The 20,444-nt window shown below is 39.1% G+C and overlaps 1 protein-coding gene across 1 annotated transcript; it reads right to left on the reverse strand.

Annotated features, from left to right (window-relative positions):
- Positions 1–3,070: 3,070 nt before the first annotated feature.
- Positions 3,071–17,168, reverse strand: LOC115671384 (ubiquitin carboxyl-terminal hydrolase 8-like). The gene is made up of 13 exons (XM_030592928.2): positions 16,769–17,168; positions 15,425–15,625; positions 13,907–14,045; positions 11,735–11,794; positions 11,551–11,646; positions 8,852–9,202; positions 8,615–8,755; positions 8,284–8,454; positions 7,798–8,055; positions 6,899–7,047; positions 6,127–6,645; positions 5,430–5,703; positions 3,071–3,488 (listed from the first exon to the last, which is right to left on the reverse strand). Exons 1-13 carry the CDS (start codon positions 17,116–17,118, stop codon positions 3,372–3,374), a joined length of 2,826 nt encoding a protein of 941 aa, XP_030448788.2. The 5' UTR covers positions 17,119–17,168; the 3' UTR covers positions 3,071–3,371.
- Between the last annotated feature and the right edge of the window lie 3,276 nt (positions 17,169–20,444).

Below are 20,444 nucleotides of genomic sequence, written 5' to 3' on the forward strand. Positions count from 1 at the left end.
TAATCTTTTGTTTTAGCAAAATAAACGAAAAATTAGATGTTCTCATGCATAGGTAACATCACATGCGCTCGAAAATTAAGATTTCATTTTCCATGATCATAACGCTTACATGAAAACATCATGTCTTATAATAGATAAACACGAAATACTACTTTTAGGTAATTTGTCGAATCCTACTGTCAGATTCGATTTTCAATACACAGATTCAGAAACTGAGAAAACAACTTAAATTCACGCTAAACATCTTGATGTAACAACAATGAGGACTCATGTTTTGCCTGAAAAAAGGACCCAAAAAAAAAAAGGAAAGGAAGGCATTGAATCCCTTTCTTTTTTATTTAGGATGCATTTGTTTCATGAAAAATGAATGATTTGAAAATATTTTCTTAAAACAATTAATTGTATCACTTACAAAATTGAATAGACGAAAATAATTTCCATCATTCACGAAAATATTTAGATGTAAATCGTTGTCGATAATGAAACATTTCTATTGACTAATTATTTCAAGAGATACAGACGATCATTTTAAAAATATATATTTTTTAAATTATTTATTTTTTTACGAAATAAGCAAATAATCCATTATGACATGTTCGATGGGAGATGATACAGGAGCCTTGGAAGGGTTTCTTGCTGACCTTCTTCAGAACAGGACTAGTAAAATACCAAATTAAACATCGGTATGTTGAGTCTATGACTACGACGGTGATGCAATTTTTTCCTTTTCTGGTCAAAGACGGTGATGCAATTCAAAAGTAGAGAAAATCAATAGAACATAACTTCTTACACTGTCCAAGTTTGACCTGTGCATGATAGTTGGTCAACAAATTCTATTGATTATGGCGAAAAATGAATGATAATTTTCTTTAAAATAATCGCTTGGATGATTAAAATAATCAGTTAATATAAATGTTCCATTATTATTCACAATTTAAGTCTAAAATATATTCACGGATTATGGGATTTTTTTTTGTTCGTTCATTTTTTGTAAATGGTTATTTTTAGGAAAATATTTTCCAAATCATTCATTTTTCGCAAAACAAACGCACCCCTGAGGAGGAAAGGAAGTACTTGGAAGGAGAATACAACTAATTCTTATTCTTGATCAGAGTAAGAATTAGGTCGATAGAACAGACCTTTCATCCGCTCCCATCCTCAATCAGTTGTAGGTACTCTTTTGCTTTTCCGGGATAAAGGCTGGTGTTCCAATAGGCAAGGGCATTCGCCTTTTTAATTGTTGTCTGTTTCCCGTTGTTTCGATCGAAATTTTGAAGAAGCATAAGATCACTCGATGACTTCCTAAAATTCTCTCCTGAGCTCAACCAATCCCCAAGACTAATAGATGCTAGTTGGTTCGATCATAGTGTCCACTTAGATTGAAAAACTCGTGGAATTTTGCATCGAGGAACTCGATGTATTCCCGGAACACAATCAATCGATTCACTCGTGAGTCGGTTTTTGTTAGAAAGTCCAACCCAAAAGCTTAAGCTATTAGGTAGATGGAGACCACATGCATATAAAGAGCATTTAGGACACGTTGTGGGATAATACTTCAACACCCCCACTCACGTGTAAGCCGGATTACGAGCAACACGTGAAATTTTGACAACACGTGAAATTTTGACATCGCACGTTCACATGGAATTTTTACCATGCACATTCGCGAAAGGGATAGTATTGACTCTGATACCATGTTAGAAAGTCCAACCCAAAAGCTTAAGCTATTAGGTGGATGGAGACCACATGAATATAAAGAGCATTTAGGACCCGTTGTGGGATAATACTTCAATAGTTTTCAAAACAAGGATGGTGAATACAGTTTCTGGAGATGAAAGCCATCGGTTTTGTGGCTCTCTTTCTTGCCTGAAAGACACGGCATTATCATCGTTCCAATGGAGGCTTTGGTAGTTTAGTTTGGTCGTGGCTTCTTCCTGAGGTTTGATCAAAGTCGAAAGGGACACTTTGGAGGCTCGGTGGACCTGAATGAATGGGACTTTGATCTTTCTATGTCCCCAACCTGCATTTCTAGAAGTAACCCGCCCTTATAATTAAGGATAATGACATCAGTGGTACCTAAATTTTGGATCAATGTACAATGTGATCCATAAACTTTTAATTTATTCAATAAGGTCCATAGACTTTGGTATATGTTCAACTTAGTCCCCGAACAATACGAAAATGTTTAATATTATCCTTTCATTAATTCAAGTTCAAGGACGACATTGAACATTTTCATATAGTTCGGAGACTCAATTGGAAATGTACCAAAAGTCCGGAGACCACATTGAACAAATCGAAAGTTCAGGGACCACATTGCGCATTTGACTACAGTGTAGGGACCACATTGAACAAATTAAAGGTTCAAGAACCACATTACATATTGAACCAAAATTCAGAGACTATTTGTGTTATTTTTCCTCATAATTGCTACCGAAAAAGCATACGAGACTAGGTGACAAAGAGAAAGAGACCCGAGAATGAAAGTATGCCCGATGAAAGTTGGGAGAGCCCCACCAATGTGGCCGTCTGGAAAGATGAAGAAAAAGAGCTCTTGGAAAGAGTCCATGAGACCGCGGCTAGGTACCGTCAACCCTTTGCCGTATGATGCACTTTTGTTTTGAGGGAAGAAGAGATCTAGTTCTTTGACTTTGACATGAGGAGCATCTTACCTTTCTTCAACACCAAAAGAGGCTGAGTTTGAATCCTTGAACCCTAGGAGGTGTTGGAAAAAGAGGTGATTACAGTAAGAACACAAGACCATTATGGTCTTACGTTGTATACGCTAGTCCTTCGTTAGATTCAAAAGCAAGATGGGACAACAGAATGAAACGGGGAAAAAAGACCATCCCCAAAAAACTAACTTAACCATCTGCAATAGCTACTCGTGCATAATATAGTCCAGAATGTAACCTCCTGGTCCTAGCCAACCCGGTTCTTTTACTCGCGTCTTATGGTAACCAGAACCGAGCAAGCAGGACATGCCACTCCGGTTCTTCACAGTAACAATTAGATAGCTCATGGACGCAAACTAAAACAGCATCGATTTTCTATTTGGCCTTCTTCCAACTTGGAAAGGTTAAATGATGTTTCAGCTTTATTTTTTCTGTCAATCAAATGTATTTACACTACCCCAATCGAATAAATCAGAACACTTGCAGTTTTCAGGGGCTGTACAGTGTCGAATCTTCTATGCTTCCACTCTTCCTTTGAATTCTCTTGTATTCCAAGCTGTACTGTAAAAATAGTAATGTATGCCGTCCAAAGCTCTTCAAAAGTAGAGGATATGGCAGAGTATAGGCGGCTCTTCATTGCACCTGCCTGATGTTATCACTTATGAACAACTGTACATCTGCAACAATATCCACCAGTCATGCTGCTGGGACCCTCCTGTAGAAAAGGACGTAAGCAGCAGATGTCTTTATCCCTTCTTCATTAATAGGGAAGACCCTCTCATCATCGAACTCATACCATCGATTGTGCCCATGCTGCAGATTATTGGAGTTTCCACGAATTAAACAATGTAGGCCAGAGAAAAGAGCTTGTCAATCGAGGTTCTCACAATTATTATAACTCTACAATCTGGTGCCAGTATGAACACAACTGAGCTTGCAGAAAAATTAAAAACACGGAGGATGGTGATAAGCTTACATGAGTCCCAAACAAAACCAAGCTCAAGCATGCGGAAAATGCATATAGAACTGAGATGAAACGATCATATTGGAATGAGTTTTTGACACAGAATCACGAGTCTCAAGCAACTGTGGGTATAGAGAAGACAGATTTGCAAGCTGAAAAATTGCACAAGAACTAGAGAGAGAGAGGAGAGAAGACCCGTTTAATTGCTATGACTATAGGTATCAAAACAACCCCTTCTCTAGCAATAAATCTCCCCCAAAGAACTGACCAGGAATGACTAAGGTGGATTAAAATCAGTTTAGTTGATAATTACCAAAAATTACTGAACTATCGGCCAGTATTTGTGAATACTAAGGAAGGATCTAAGTTGAATTCAAGGTAAGGCAGCGACCATTATACAACTGGATAAAAAAGTCCATCATCAATGTCAATTAGAGACAAGATTTGACACAACAGAAAAGAACAAGACTACAAATATAATGCTGATGCAGGATCATAATCATATTGTAGTAGTATTAAATGTTTCTCTCCTTTATCTAGTCTTTCCTTACGCAAAATTACATGTCCGTCATTCATGAAAGCCTTACGGTTGCAACAGCTATCAGAAGAAAAAACAAGGAAGCACGAGAGCATTGATATTGCATGTTTCTTTTGTGAAGAATTGGTTCATTTAGCTCATGACTGTCCAGCTAGGATTTATGCTACAAAGAAAGAGGAACAAGCATATGGAATGGTGAAGAAGATAAAAGAGAAATCAAGGACAAAATAAAGAAGCAATCTGTCGTGAAAAATGATATTGTGATACCAAATATTTAGAAAATTTATTAAATTAGTTTGTTCTGCAAGTTCTCACTAGATTTCAAGAGCGACTAGAAGGATTAAGATCGTGTAGATACGTATGATGATTCCACATCTCAGAACTCGAGGTCAAGTTTTTCCCAATCAGGAAAAACAAAAGGCGACATTGACTTAAAAGAATGATATTTATAGAAAGTTCATGGTGAAACGGTTGGATGAATTTGCTGCAGAAAGTCCATGGTTTCTGAAAAGGGGATGAAGGAGATTGATCACGAGATATATGCTGAATCTGTCAAAGGTTATTATCACCGCGCCCGAGTGTTTCCAACCTTGGGAGAAGGATACAAGAGCATTAATCATTTTTAGAATTTAAAGGTTCTCTTCTTATTTAAGTCTCTGCTTATGTTATTAGGTTAATAAGTGCTCATGCCATCATTGACTTTTAATGAGGTTGGGTGCAAGAAATCAGAAGTGGTCGTGTTAAATTAAGGCTTGATATCATCTTATGTATGTAATTATAGTGTCAATAGATCTTTTAATCACTTTTTCGTCAGTTTTTTCTTTTTTCAATAAACATTGTTGACTTCGCTAAACCCTACAGTGTCTATTCTCTGTTCCGGCTTCAATTTCTCAATTCTTGCCTTGTATTTGGCTGCTTCCACTGTCTTTACTTCCCTAACTACATTAAACACACTAGTAGAAACTTCTGCGCTGCACAAAAAGGCCACGGACATTTTGTAAATGGTGGAAGTCCAAACAAAAAATTAAATGAACAAGTAGACATTAAAATGTTGTGGTCCAAACATACGATTCCTTAGGTTGCACTAAAGCCTTCTGAATAACTAGCTTCAACATACTTTTTCTAACGTATACATTAAGATTCATCCGGACTCTGCTTTTGCAACAAATTCTACAAAGAATCTAGGAGAAATTCCTCGATGCAAAGGAAACAGAAAATCATGAATTTACCTAGAGGAGAAAAAGACACTTACATAAACAAATGCTGTATAATGACCACCTCCCAATCCTCCATAGTGATTGCTAATAGCATACAACACGTAGCGACAGGAGGAAGGAGAACTTCTGTTAGCAATGTAACTTGAAAGGTCAAGATCCTCGATGAGGAAGTCGACAAATGTTTCGAGTTTGTTCTTGAGGAACTGGCTGTATGAAAACCTTTTCAAATGAACAACCAGAATCTCAGGCAATCTCCAAAGGTCCAGCTTTTTGCTGGCTTGCTGATGTTGTTTGCAGCTTGGACAGTACCTAATTCACATAGAACTTCAACATTTAACACCTCAAAACATATCTATGTTAATCGTCATTTGAATAAACGTAAATATAAGATATATCATTTGCCAGCACATCTGTTCTTTCAAGTAGACAAATGAAGATGTGACAATGGGGAAGGCCAAAAGTAACTGCAAATAAGCTGCAGAGCATCAACCCAAATGATGCAGCTTTCGAGTCAAAGGGTTGGCCCAGCTGGTGAGGCCACCCAATTCCCAGGTATAAGATGTGGGTTCAAGTCAGATTCCCCCACTTTCTCCTCGCCTCGTGTTAACCAAAAACAAAACTCCATATGCTTTAACAGTGTGCTACCGTCTTCGAGATGTACAATCGGTAAAAAGGTTTAGATGATGCAACAGCAGAAGCTATTACAAAAAAAAAAAAAAGACACAGACTAACCACATGTCCTCTGGCCCTAGAGGCTCCTCCTTCAAGAAGGCTTCAAGGCATTTGTACAGGGAAACAGACTCTGGAGGCCTCCTGTTAAACAACTGGGGCTTATAAATCTCTGGCAAAGAACCAAGGAAGCACAGATCATATTTTTCAAGCATTTGCTCTGGCCAAAAAGCACGAATTCTTAAGCTCCTCCTAGCCCTTGAGACAACTATTGGCTCAGACATCCTTAACTTGGAGGAGCCTTCTAAGAAAAGCTCAAACTCATTTGGACCATCCACCATTTCAGCATCTGATTCTGTGTCACAGGGGCTCTGAGTATCCTCCATCTCGGAATCTTCACAAGCAGAAACAGAATGCTCAGCATCATCATGATCATATGATGAATCTTCTGTGGGCTTAAGGAATGGGTTGATCAACTTGAGAAATGCTTGCCGAACATCATATCCACATGAAATATCAGTAAGCCTTGCCACGAGAGGAAAGCCAAACATCCGAGGCTCTGCCCTCCCAGAATAATTATCCCTGGCAATCAAATAATTGCAGAACATAAATAAAACAATCAGACAATGAATCCTGGAAACAAGATACTAGATCATCCCTTCAATGAAAACATCACAAGAAATTCTACAGAAAATCTTACCATAAACTTCAAATTACCAGAAATAAATAATAGAGGCTCAGAGAGTAGCTGGATGGTACTTGTGGCATAATCAGATGTTCGATTGGCCAGAAGAAATAACAGGACTTCAAATGGGCAAACATGTTTTAAGCATACCTTTCAGCCTTCTCGTGCATGAACTCAACAAGAACTGATGTCTCTGAACCCTTTGGTAAGCGATAAGCAACAATTTGATCATCATCTCTGATCAAGTCTATTGAATCAGATGGTTCCTCCAAGTACCGAAGAATGCGGTAATTATATACCTAGAAATCAACAGGATTCAGTAGTTACAATGAAGTTTGACAGAAAGTCCAACCCAAAAGTTGAAGCTATTAGGTGGAGGAAGACCACATGAATATAAAGAGCATTTAGAACCCGTTGTCAATCGATGTGAGATAATACTTCAACACCCCCACTCACGTGCAAGCCGGATCACGAGCAGCACGTGAAATTTTGACGACGCACATTCGCGAAAGGAATAGCATTGGCTCTGATACCATATTAGAAAGTCCAACCCAAAAGCTTAAGCTATTTAGTGGAGGGAGACCACGTGAATATAAAGAGCATTTAAGACCCGTTGTCAATCGATGTGGGATAATACTTCAAAAAAGTTATTCTTTCTGACATCTTCTCTCTCCCTTTACAGAACTATATGAAAGAATCCAAGCATGTATGAGACCAAGTAAGAAGCAACACACTTCCGTGGACACAAAAGAAAGACAGACACAAACATATGTGCCATATTTATACTAGATTCAACATCATCTGACTATCGTCTAGGTCATGTAAGTAGAACTTAGAATGTAGAGGAGTAATCCGATTCGACCAGATCAAAAATCATGTATAGCCTTTAAGATAGGCCTGCTTGCGAATCAAATTTTCCCAGGACAAGGATCACGCAGAGCACTTCTATGCCCCACACGAAACTGCTTAAGCGGAAGAAAGATAGGGATTATTAAATTAAATGCCTCGACATATTATCCCACTTAAATATGCAAGATACAACTACATACCTCAGCCACCAGCAGGGTTTCATCATCCCTTAGGAAACATACGACACTCAAAGCCTGTGTAAGGTCCTTCAAACTTCCACAATTGGGAACTGATACTGCTAAAGGAGATGGTAATGCAACCCCATCAGTACTTACTACAGTTACAGTCATCGAGCGCATTGTTGTTGAAGGCAATGGCAGTGATAGGTACATAAATGGATCGAAGGTAATGGACACCTTTTTGCACATAGGGCAAACCAACTTTGACCGAAACTGACCCTATAACAGCATAAGTCAATTAGTTAAGAATAATTGAAGATTAGCCATTTTCAGCTGAAGAAGCATAAATTGCAACGTTCTTATTCAGTCTAAAAGCTACCAACAGCGTCATTGAGTTATGCCATAATCTAACCATTTCATGGAAAATTCTCTTTGGAGCACCAAGGAGATAAGCAATAGGATGATGTTTTGAATTTTAGGAAACCCTGAAGCCATGAAAAAACTTACTTGACACGCATCTACAATGATGGAATCATTTCGTGCCAGATGACTCTGCCAATATTCTTCTGCAACTTCCTCATCAGGACGGTCTGCCGCATCTTTCATCTCTATGTATGGTTTCTGCTTTACACGGTTTAAGTCTTCATGGAGGCCATCCAACAAGAAAGCAAGAAATTCCTAGATAAAAAACTTGAGATTCAGACAAATCTTTTGATTACCCTACATATTTCAAAAACTTGAACATTGAATACAAGTTTGTCAATGTTCCATCAATTTACAAGTTCATGAAAATTTCATGCAAACACCCACATCTGAAGAGCAAGAAGATGCAACTAACTTGAGAATCATGTTGGTTATAGCCACTGAATTGAGGAGCAAACTTCGCTAGTTTTGATTTGAAAGCTCTGGGGGCAACAGGGTTAATTCCTGGAGACCATAGCTTTCTTAAAAGTTCTCCAAAAGCCAAAGCAAGCTCTCCCTGGAGAAGAAGCTATTACTACAGATGGGAGAGTAAAAAGATTGCATTATTACCAAGTAGTACTTTCTTCTACTGTAAATTGTCAAGTAGGCCAACCTGCATTCCTAGAGGGTTTGTGGAATTTATTTCTCTCCTGTAATCTCCAAGGAAATAGTCAACAACCTTTGGCGTATGAACAAGGCACTGGATAGCACTATTCATGAAGCAAGTATTACCAAGATTTTGGAGTCCTTTTAGGCCCAGAAGGCCAGTCTCTCTGTGATAACCATCAGATTCTGATAAGCCATATGTTCTACCATACGGTTGTAAGATGTCAATGCTCCCATTCAACCTTAATATGCCGCTAGAAAAGGTACCCCCCATTCTAGAGTCGGCAAATGTTGTATCATCCTCCCTCCTTTGCATGCCATTCTTGGACAAACCATGGACTTGTAATTCCAGCAAAATCTAGAATAATGAGCAAAAATATATGTAAAGAGGGTTTCCTATGCAAAGATCAGCAAACTTGTATACAATAAACGGCTAAGAACTAAAAGCAGTATCCTCAATATGTGCAAATGTCACACGAGAATGAACAGTTTTCTTGTTAGAAATTGTTGAAAGATAAAACCAAATATAGCATCTAGAATTCTTCACTTTATCAACATATGGGAGCTTGAAGTAGGGACCTCCGCATGATTACTCTTTGTAAGGAGCAAACTTATTCGGAGATCATGTGCTTTACTCAAAGTTCTGGTTACCGTTAATCCGAATTATACACGCTAGCCCTTGGAACTCAGAGATAACTTTTTTCTCACTTACCAGAAAAAAAGAAGAAGAAGAAGAAGAAGGCAGGATTTGACTTAGAGATCAGAATATCCATGCATATCAGATCACTCTATCCCATGCCATAAAAATATGTAATCTAACATTTTACCAATGTATACCAGATCAGATAATTAAACTGGCAGCCCATCTGGTCTCCAGTCGGTTAATTAATACTGCTTGTGGTGAAGACCAGTCAAAAACAGAAGTTGACCAACTTCAATGAGTACAATGTGGCTATTTAAAGCTTACAATTGACAGTTATCAACGAAGGTTGCAAAGGAGGTTAATAATAGTCACTAAAAAAGAAATAACTTACTAATGGTTACGAGATGTTACAAAAAGAGGTTACAAAGAGAAGTTACAAATGGATATTACAAACAGAGGTTATGAACATTTACCAAACGGTAACATGGATGCTACTACGTTGACGGTTTCTTCGACTCCACTATGTTGACAATTGTTTTATTCCAATACGTTAATGGTTACTTTTTTAACAGTTGCATCTGAGATTGTCGACTCTACTTTTGTCGAAACCGTCATGATGTCAATTCTTCAAGTTATCACATGTCGATAATAACTAAAACTTGGACATTTTCAGGTGCAAGCAAATGCCACCGATATGCTAGCTAAGCCAATTGACCAAACCTAGGTATTTTAAACAAAACAAGACATCATTGGTGTAGGGATTCTCACCCACAACCCCATTTGAAATGTGTGCACTCTTGCCAACTGCGTTGCAGCTATCTCTAATATTTTTAGGGCAAAGAAACTACACCAATTTCAAGAAAACCAAGGCTGCGCATGGAAGAAGATGGAAATGTGTGTCTTCTTGCTGATTGAGTTGCAGTTATCTTTAATATTAATAGGGCAAAGAAACTTAATTCACCCATTACAAGGAAACCAAGACAGTGCATGGGAGAAAAGTCGAACCAATCTTAAATAAGCAATACATCCAGGCAAGCCTTCACTCCAACTTGACTAGGTGGCATTACTTTATATTTTTGTTTTCTTTTTATCTTCTTGTGGCTCTCGCGATTTGACGTTTGCCTACCACCTTTCAAAATGTACATATATCAACATGCAAACCAGTACAAAATTTCTTCTAAACTTTTTATAAATCAAAATGCTTTTCTTTTTTAAATAAAAAAAGAAAAAAAACAAAGATTTTCCTTTATCAGTACAGCCAAACAAACATTAGTATTACTAGACAACCTCACTTAAGTTGAAGTGGCCAGCAGGTCCAACCAATTAAACCCGATACTAGTCAGCAAAGAGGTTTACCTCCAGCATGGTTTTAAGATGTTGCATTCGAGTGTAGAATCCATATCATTCAACTCATCTCTTCATGACACCAAAGAATTACCTTTTAATGACATATTTGAACAACTGAAGCTATTAAGAACTCTTCTTCACCTTCTATTTAAGAGGTCAAAGAAAATGCCAGCGACACCACTTCTTCCATTCCATCACCAATTTAAACTTGGGACTGTTTTACAAAGATTAATCACATAAGATTGGCTGATGTAAAGTTGCATTGCTGAAAGTATGATATTCAAAGTCATTACCATCACAGGCTAATCATTCAAAATGTTAAGTCTCTTATAGTGGCGAGTCAATCCTTCAGACATTGTACATCTCTAACTTGCAATTGGACTTTACTTTAAGTTTCGAGTGGCTGTAGCCTATCTGGTCAGCACCCCCTTGTCCCCTATTTCACCATCAAAAATGGGGAGAACTCTCAAGCAAGATAATTCTCATTTTATCAATAGACAACTATTAAATGACGTAGAACTCTTAAATGGAATTTCACTAAACCTACTCATGGCTCAGACACAAAATGCTATTTGGTGTATTAATCAAGACAACATAATTCAGCAATCAAAATAGTGCAACCGGCACAGAAGCTTATCCTGCTGTTTTGCTTTCAGAAGCTACCGCAATTACCATAACAGGAAACTAAGTAAACATAAACAAATTGAAAAATGTACCTCTTGTCCTGAATGCCTAGGAGAGTCAGCAGCAAAGTCATTTCCATCATCCACGAAAAATAAGGTGGTCTGCCCTGAGAAGTCCCATAAGCGCAACTGTTCAAAGGTGATTATAAGTTAGTCATCAAAGAACCAATCTAGGACCACTTCACCTGCAAAACCAGAAGAATGTTGAATAACTTACCAGCTCAGTTCCGGGTCGAAAAATACTGCAGGCCTTCCTATAATACTCAATAGGATTATCCTGGAAAAAGTACATTCATTTTCATTAACAGATGGTATAGACGAGCAAAAACTGGGAATTTTCGGATTTTTAAATGGTGCAAACAAGAAAAAAGACACTTTTTTACTCCTCAATCGGGATGGGATGTGAAGTCAACCGACAGGACTAAGTTGGGTCTTGCTTACATGATGATGCCACAACCCACAAATTTTACATGGTTGTTACTCTTATACGGACCATAATTTGTAACTGAAAGACACTCGTGATATCAAGCAAAACAGGCAAACATTCGTGTTGTGAAAGGCAAAGAACCATGGGCTAGATGCTATGCACCTTCTGCGCCGCTAACTGCAATCACAATCACCTATACAAGTTCATCTTGTTGTAGTCCTTCATTAACTGAAACTTGTCGTAGTATTTTTCTTTTCCAGCCACTGAATCTTGTCCTAGTACTTAATGGAGCCTATCATATACACTTTCTTTCTTTCATACTATCCATGATGCATCTTTCAACAACACAACTTCTATGAAGGCAAATGGAACGAAGTTGATGGGCTATTTAAGGAAGAAAGCAGGAGTAAGTGAGGGAGACATAGGCAGCTTAAGGATACTTCTAAGCAAGGGGGTGGTCACTATGCATCGGAATACAAAACATGCTCAGTGAGTCACATGTGCCTTGTACTCCATCTTCTCCTTTAATAAATTCTGGAAGATGCAAAGTTCCTGCGCTAACATCTAGCTTTAATTCATTGGTTAAAGAGGCAAGCAAGCCAATTCTCAAACAAGAGCAGAATATAAAATTCCATCAGGAACTCATCATTTTCAAAGCTAGTTTAACATGTTAAAAAGCTTCTAAAAAATGATGAAACAACATAAGACCCTAGAGATCCATGACCATTAGAAGTAAATTGAAAGCAAATAATAGGTATGACATTGGGAGCACATGCTCTTTCCAGCAGATGGTGCTTGTAGGAGCTGTCAACCATGAGCAAGTAAAAGGATTACAATTATAAACAACCAAACAAGACAGAGGATTTCAGGAAAAACAAGATTCATTAATGGAAAGTAAGAGATGGCCGCAAAATCAGGACACCAGGTTCAAAGAAGGCTTCAGTACTTCCTTAAGTAACAGAGAGGAAATGAAAAGACATGCTTGTTGTTAACATTAGCATTCCTTTAATCAAATGGCAATTGGTCATTGATTGGTAGATTCAGTTCATCATTGAACCACTACAAGATTTTGAAATTATCCATCAAGCACTGGACATACTTCAAATCAACTTTTATGTTTGAAAAAAACTTGGTAAGTCATGTATAAGTTTACTCTTGTGTATAAGTTTACTCTTGTGTTTACTCCTATTATCATGTATAAGTTTACTCTTGTGACAAAGCATGTCCTCAATTTAACCAGTCCCAAAAGTATCCCTTTTCTGTCACAAATTTCCGGGTTGCATATGCAGAGATTAGGATTCTACAAAAATGCTTTCAAAAACACCCACTTTGAAAATCAAAAACTTAGACAAGGTGCTTTTCATGATTGCTTACTGGATTGAAGTATTAAGCTTTTCAAGTCACTAAATACATTGAAAGAAAACAGAATTTATATACTTCACCAAAAACATACTCTCAACTGTGAAAGCAACTAGTGATTATTCTGTCTGCTATGCTTCTCCCTCATCTGAAGTTCATGCACAGTCTAAATACCATTTAGCTTAATCAAGCTAATCCGTTCCTGATTCATTGGCTAGTGATGCAAACATATCAATATCTTTTTTTTTTTGGTTGGAATATCATTATCCTTTGCTAACTCAATTAGTCTATTTAAATCCACAAGCCCTTACCAACCCCGTAACTACCAGAAGACTAACTGCATCTTAAATTAAATTTTTCATATCTGCAGGGAATGAGTCAAAGCAACAATTTATTATATCAAAGGAATGAGATCATGTAACAGATGCTCAGAAAACATGAAAATAAGTACCGTTACTGTCAATACTGTCAATAACAATGATATAGCTAATCCATAAACTGTCATAAATTTGCAGCATATTGCATAATTATTCCCAACTAAAGAGCATACTCAGTAATTAGAGCACCATTAGCACAAGGAGTAGCTAGGAAGAGGTAACCCACCATTAGGCTTATACGTGCTCTCAATGATTTTGTTCCCTGTGAAACAGAAAGCCTGATCTGCAAAGGAAACACGTCGTGCATCTGGCTCTTTGCAGCTACAATTGTGCCGATATCATTCACTCCAATAGAGTCGCTGTGCCTGTAGAAAAGCTACACACATCACTTCTCACTTTTACACTTTGCTGCTGTAGGAAAGCTAGGCACATAACCTATTTATTTAGATTATAGACTCTTTTTTGGATATTAATTTAGTATATATATTCATATCCCAATTAAAGAAACAGTTCCTTTATTCACACCATCAGCTTCCAAAGGATAAATTACATGCTTGATCACCATGCCAGATGGTTGGCCATGCAAATGCAAGAGTGTCAAATCCATTATTTATGCATACGTGTCATCACAATGCCATAAATTTGCAAGTATAACCACAAAACTACAAGAAAAAGGTATGAGCATAGGATGACATGATCAATGCAGAAATTCTCTTGGAGAACACATTCATTTTGTAGCAGTTATCCAATTATGTACAGTTCTTGTTGTAAGAGGGTTTAACTAGATGCGTCTCATCATGCATTTCAGCAAATGTCACTTGTCAAAAGTTAGATTTAATGGCCTCCAAAAGAGTCGTATATTTCTGTTCCTCCTCTTCCTTCGTCTTCTTGATCCATCTTATCCTCCGCATCTCACAGCTGGGTCACACTGCTTACGAGATGGCATTTGTTTACTGATGGAAAAGCGTGTGCAATTCACTTTGGCTTCCCTGTGCTCAGCAAGTTGTGTTTCCATTTTGAAAGCTATGAGCTATCCCTTTGAAAATATGTTAACTTGAGATTGCCCAGGATATTCTTCTTGAATGCCTTGAGGTTAGAAGTTGCTAACATTGAGTTTGAGCATGTCTGGATATCTTTTTTGCTTTTCTATTTTATTGATGCAAGCGCTTTAACTTTTTTATAACCCCAAATGCATGAACCTTTTACAACACATAAATTTTGACATATAGAACTGCATATAATTTTTTCTCAATTTTTTGAAATTTGGATGACAGGTAAGGTTCTTTTGGCGATAAAGCAAAAAAGTGCTTTTGCTTATGCTTAATCCTAAACAACCAAGCTTAACTTTGTGAATAGTGCTATTAATCCAAGGTTAAGTGCTTTAATTACCATATATCCCTTATTAAAGCCGACACACGGTGTGACCTCCACATTATATAAAAAGTATATGCCTCCAACATAGAGCGTGAATTCCACGTTACATCAAAAGTAACTGCCTCAGCTAACTAGGTGAAATCTCAGCAATGCAACCGATGTAAAAGTATTAACCAAACAAAAAAATACTAATGTGAAGTTTATTTTAAAAACTGAAAACAATAAACAAACCGTATTTTATACTGAAAACATTTCGCGGTGACATAAGTTTTAGCGAGACTAAGTAGCCATAGTTCACCATGTTTTACAAAGAACGCCTTTTTCAGTAGCACACATTTAAGGAAACCATATTAAAAATATGTCAACTCACGATTTAAGAGTCTGCAACCATGTTGCTTCAGGAACTAAAGCAAACTCGCCGCCTGAAAACCCTTCTTCCTCATTATCACTCTGATGGTAGTTTTCCCTACTCATTTCCAGCAAGATCTGCTTGGCAGAATCTTCTTTTGAGGTAGTGGTGTACAAGGTACCCACTACTTCCTTCACATTGTTCCTTGTCTCTATCCACCACCTGAAATTTAGGGGCAAAAAGATGAGAATGCGGAAAGCAAAGATCCATCCTTCAGTGAACTGAGCTCAATACAACCTCTTTCCATGCCTATAAAAGGCATAAAATTTCTTGGGCAGCATTACGCAAAAACTGAAGCAAAACAGTGGAATCATCACTTGGAAAACTAAGAAGCTCTGCTGGTGAGGAGAGATTCATCGATTATACATAGATAACCATGTCGCCGATACTTCTTTATATGAACCCGATTGCTGACGAGACCGGACTAATTTTCAGAAGCAATGTCATCTCCAAAGCAACTTAAGTATGAAAAGCATTGTCTTTGAAAGACATTTATCAATTTCCATAGCTTCGCGTGTAGTGTGCCATTTATATGAGTAGGCCAGCTTTTGGCATACGCCATATAATGATATAAGGAACTCCTTCAGACAATTTGGAGCAGCTCCAACATTTTTGCCATGCAAAATCTCACGAAAGAACAGACCTTGCAAATCTAACTTCGATGATGAGGATTCTGTAAACAGTGAAACTTTCAGAAAAAAATACTAGAATTCCTTTGCCGCGATTATTCTTTTCCTCTGTTGAACTACATCATGCCACGCCTTTCGATTAATTCCCTTCTGAAAGACCCCAGTGACTAAATTGAAAGACAATGGGCATGCAAGTAACTTATCACTGATATCAGTATGGAAATTCATCCCACTAGAAGAACGCCGAAGATTCATCTCTGTGGCTCATTCTCATCAGAGCTTGCAAAGGAAGGGGCAAAAACACAATCTTTGGTCGCTTTCCAACACTTCTAAGGCCAAAAACAAAGGGAACACGACCACTAGACCCACTTTGGCCGTCGAATTGCGATAAAACGAAAAAAAAAAAAAAAAAAGACTCCACCACTTCACTTCCCCAGTGATTCCTTTTCAGCAGTCCAACAGGAATTGGCGGCACCACTGACATTGACACGGTCAAACCGAACGCGACAACACACGCCAATCAACTCACAAGACCACTCACCGATCACACTCGAACGCGACGAAAGCCACAAGGAACCGCGCAAGAGAAGGAGAACACGCCTCGCCGCGGCGTTCGAAACAAAAAGCAGAAAAGAGAGCGACGAGGAGGGAACGAAAACAAACACAAACTCGTCACCTGTAAGGCACGAGGTAGACCGACTCGCCGCGATCATCCTCGAAGCCGCCGCCGCTGCCGCCGTCGTCGGCGTCCCCGTAGAGGAGGAGGGAGCCGGAGCCGGAGCCGGAGCCGGAGCCGGGGTCGAGGTCGAAGAGGCGGTCGTCGGGGGCGAGGAGGTCGTCCATCCGGAGGGCGAAGAGGGAGGAGAGGAGGGACCGGAGGGGGCGGAGGAGGAGGCGGCGGAGGGAGGCGCGGGCGAGGCGGAGGGAGAGATCGCAGGCCGATCTGACGGCGGAAGACGATTGCAGCTTCGCCGCGAGATTGTGGAAACTGGTCATAGGCTCATGGCCCACGCAGCTACAAATCATCCATCACCGTGATGATTGTCATGGGAGTGTGCTCTCGCGTCGCCACAGGGCGAAAATTATATTAGACCACCTTCAATAATTAGGTCCTTCTCGTTGGGATTTATAAACATATATATTCACTAGAAGTCCTAAAATTTATTACGAAAATATAATTAAGTCCTAAAATTTATAAAAAATGCAATCGAATCTTAAAGCTTGTCGAATTGATTCAATCGAATCATAAAGTTAACTCCATCCAATTTGAATAACGAAAAATGCTGACGTGGCTTTTTTTATTATTTTTTTTATCATATGCGACGATGACGTAACTTTTTTATTATTATTTTAATATAATTAAATTTTAAAAATAAGTTAAATATTTATAATAAAAAAAGGAGGAGGAAAAAGCCCTCGCCTTCGCCCCGCCATCGCCGAGAGGGGCTAGCGAGGGTGGGAGTCCTTGAGCCCCAGGAAAAAACGACGTCATTTTAATTTTATGATTTATAACATCATCACGTAGAAAAGAAAAAATATTAAAATACGTTACATTAGCATTTTGTGTTAGTAAGTAAGACGGTATTAACTTTAGGACTCGATTGAATCAATTTGACAAGTTTTAGGGCTTGATTGTAATTTTTGCAAAATTTAAGACTCAATTGCACTTTAGTAACAAGTTTTAGGACTTCTAATGAATATATTCGTATAAATAAATAAGTTTGACACATTATTTACAACCTAATTCTCTAAAAAAACCCTCACCTTCAGATTTGATTCAAACTCTGCCCCATGTCCAAAAAATTGTCACTTATTTTCTCAAAACTATCAATAGTGGGAGGTTGCTGTTGTTCCATAAAAGGTGAAAATGTTAATGAAGACATAGGTTTTGTTAATGAACCTTTAGCTGACATTTATGTGAATAATTTTAAAGAAATTAGTGGTGATTTTTGAACGCAGAAACATATGTGGGATTATAGTGAAAATTTGTGATTTATTTTAAATAAAAAGAAAGTTTGAGACCCAAAATTAGGATTTCACCTAAAGTTGCGAGTTTTTTAGAGAGTAAAGCCCATTATTTATATAATAAATGATCATTTATAAAGAGAAGGACGGAAGTCAAAATGAATCTATTTGGAGAAAGTTTCGTACATATCAAAAAGATAAAAAGTGTGTAATCTCATGTCTTTATAGAATATTTCATTTAGTTGGAAATTTATCTAAGATCTTGCAATTTAGTAGAATTTGGAGTGAAGTCAATTTAATTCCAATCACTTAATCAAGATCTACGCAGCATACAAACTTTTTTCTAGAGAATACCGCTGTTAAGGCATAGACAATGAGATGTTGTGTCCTTTTCGTAATGAACTTTCACATCAATGGGTACGTGGGGAACTCAAAGTCACTAATGTTTTGTGTTATCGCACTTTGTAATTGAGACTTCGACTGGAATCCAGGTCATTTCTCGACGAATTACTAACCACTCTTTCAATCAAAGTACATTAGTTAAAGAAAATTCAAATTAGCGAATTTCGATGATTATGATTAATCTAACTTGGGAATTAATGATTAAATTTTGGTGGCAGTTGTTAAAACCCTAAACTAAGGCTCCGTTCGTTTGGCGGAAAATATTCTCTCGGAAAATATTTTTCGGGTTTTCCGGTGTTCGGGGGGCGGAAAACGTTTTCCGTGGGAAAATATTTTCCTTCCCCCCCTCACAAAATAGCCTAAGTCTACGGAAAATGACTTCCGCTTCTTCAAAAGCGGAAATCATTTTCCGGAGCTTCTTCTTCTTTTTCTTCACTAAGGTCGCCGGCCGCCGCCGGCCGCCGCCGCCGCCGCCGCCGCCGCTGGTCGCCACTAGCCGCCGCCGCTGGGTCGCCTGGCTGCTGCCGCCGGCCGCCGCCGCCGGACGTTGGCCGTCGTTTGCCCAGCCGGGCTGCCGCCGGACGCCGGACGTTGACCGTTGGTCGCCGGCCGCCGCTGCCTGCCGCCGGCCGGCCTGCTGGCCGCCGCCGCCATCGCCGCCGCCGCCGCCGGACGTTGGCCGTCGGTCGCCGGCCGCCCGCCGGACGTCGACGCGTTGACCGCTTGCCGCCGACCGCCGCCGCACGCCGCCACCCCGCCGGTTGCCGGCCGCCGGACGCGCCGCCGGCGAAAAATATTTTCCGAAACTTTTTCATATTGGTCGCTGAACACCGGAAAATTATGTTCCGGAAAAATATTTTCCAGGAAAATGACTTCCGGGAAAATATTTTCCAAAAGGAGAATATTTTCCGCCAAACGAACGGAGCCTAAAGTACGATGACCACAAATTGGACTGATATTTAAATAATAGTTTATCTCAAACTCGGACTCGCCGGAGAGAGAGAGAGAGATGAGTAGAGAAGACTGGTTTGGTCACGAGCGCGTCACGTGCTGGGGAAGTTCTACAGGGTTCGCGTCAAGTGGGACCGGGGGGCTCCAGCGCAGCGCTTTGGCGCTGCGGGTGGCTCCCTAACCGACACGTGGCGAACACGTGGGAGGGGGCGCGTTACGTGGGCCCTTCCTCTTTTGGGCTTGATTGGGCCTGGGATTTGAATGGGCCGGGCCAAGTCCCGATGGCGTCCGGCGTTTGAAGGCCGATCGAGATGCACGATGGTTGATGTACTTTCGAATCGAAATCGACAAAGATGTGCCCTTTAAGCACCAATTATGGCTCGCTAATTATGCGTTTAGATTGCGAAATTAATCCGTTTGAGCTAAGTAGCTTTCTTGCTATACGGTTTCTCAGGAGAGAAATCTACGGTTTTGTAAAACATTTTTTTTTACCTTCGGGATCGGATCTAGAACTTGTTTCTCGGTGAGGGCAAACTTAGGCTCTAATCTTAAGTTCTTAAGTTTTGCCAATTCGTGTAGATATTATAAGGTTTTTTTTTAACCTTGGAAAGTAAAGTTGATAAGTATAATGTTGAATATAACTTTGCTTGGGTAGCAACAAGCTCATTGTTTTCCTAATTATTCGGTCATTTGATGTGATTCTTGATGGTGGGGCAAATTGGTGCGGCCAAAATCGAAAGAATTTTTGAAAATCAATAAAATTTTAGTATTTTATGAAGGAGTTAGTGAGGTGGATCCAACCCTTCTCATTCCCATGTAATCTAAGAGTGCTTTTTAATGACAAAAAATCTAATTTTGAAAATTGAAAGAAGTGGAAATAAAAGAGTTGAAAAGTGGGGCCATGATTACTTCAAGCAGCATGTTAACCAATAATGGGACATCTAAAGGGTTTGAACGGGCTTGGGACACTCCTCATTGGCCGTTTGAAGGTTCGGTTTCAGGTATCAACGATATGTTAACTGTCCATTGAGTAA

Source organism: Syzygium oleosum, unplaced genomic scaffold, assembly GCF_021117445.2.
Source record: "Syzygium oleosum isolate NSW1041296 unplaced genomic scaffold, Sole_v2.1 Sole_v2.25, whole genome shotgun sequence".
In the NCBI taxonomy this organism is placed as follows: Eukaryota; Viridiplantae; Streptophyta; class Magnoliopsida; order Myrtales; family Myrtaceae; genus Syzygium; species Syzygium oleosum.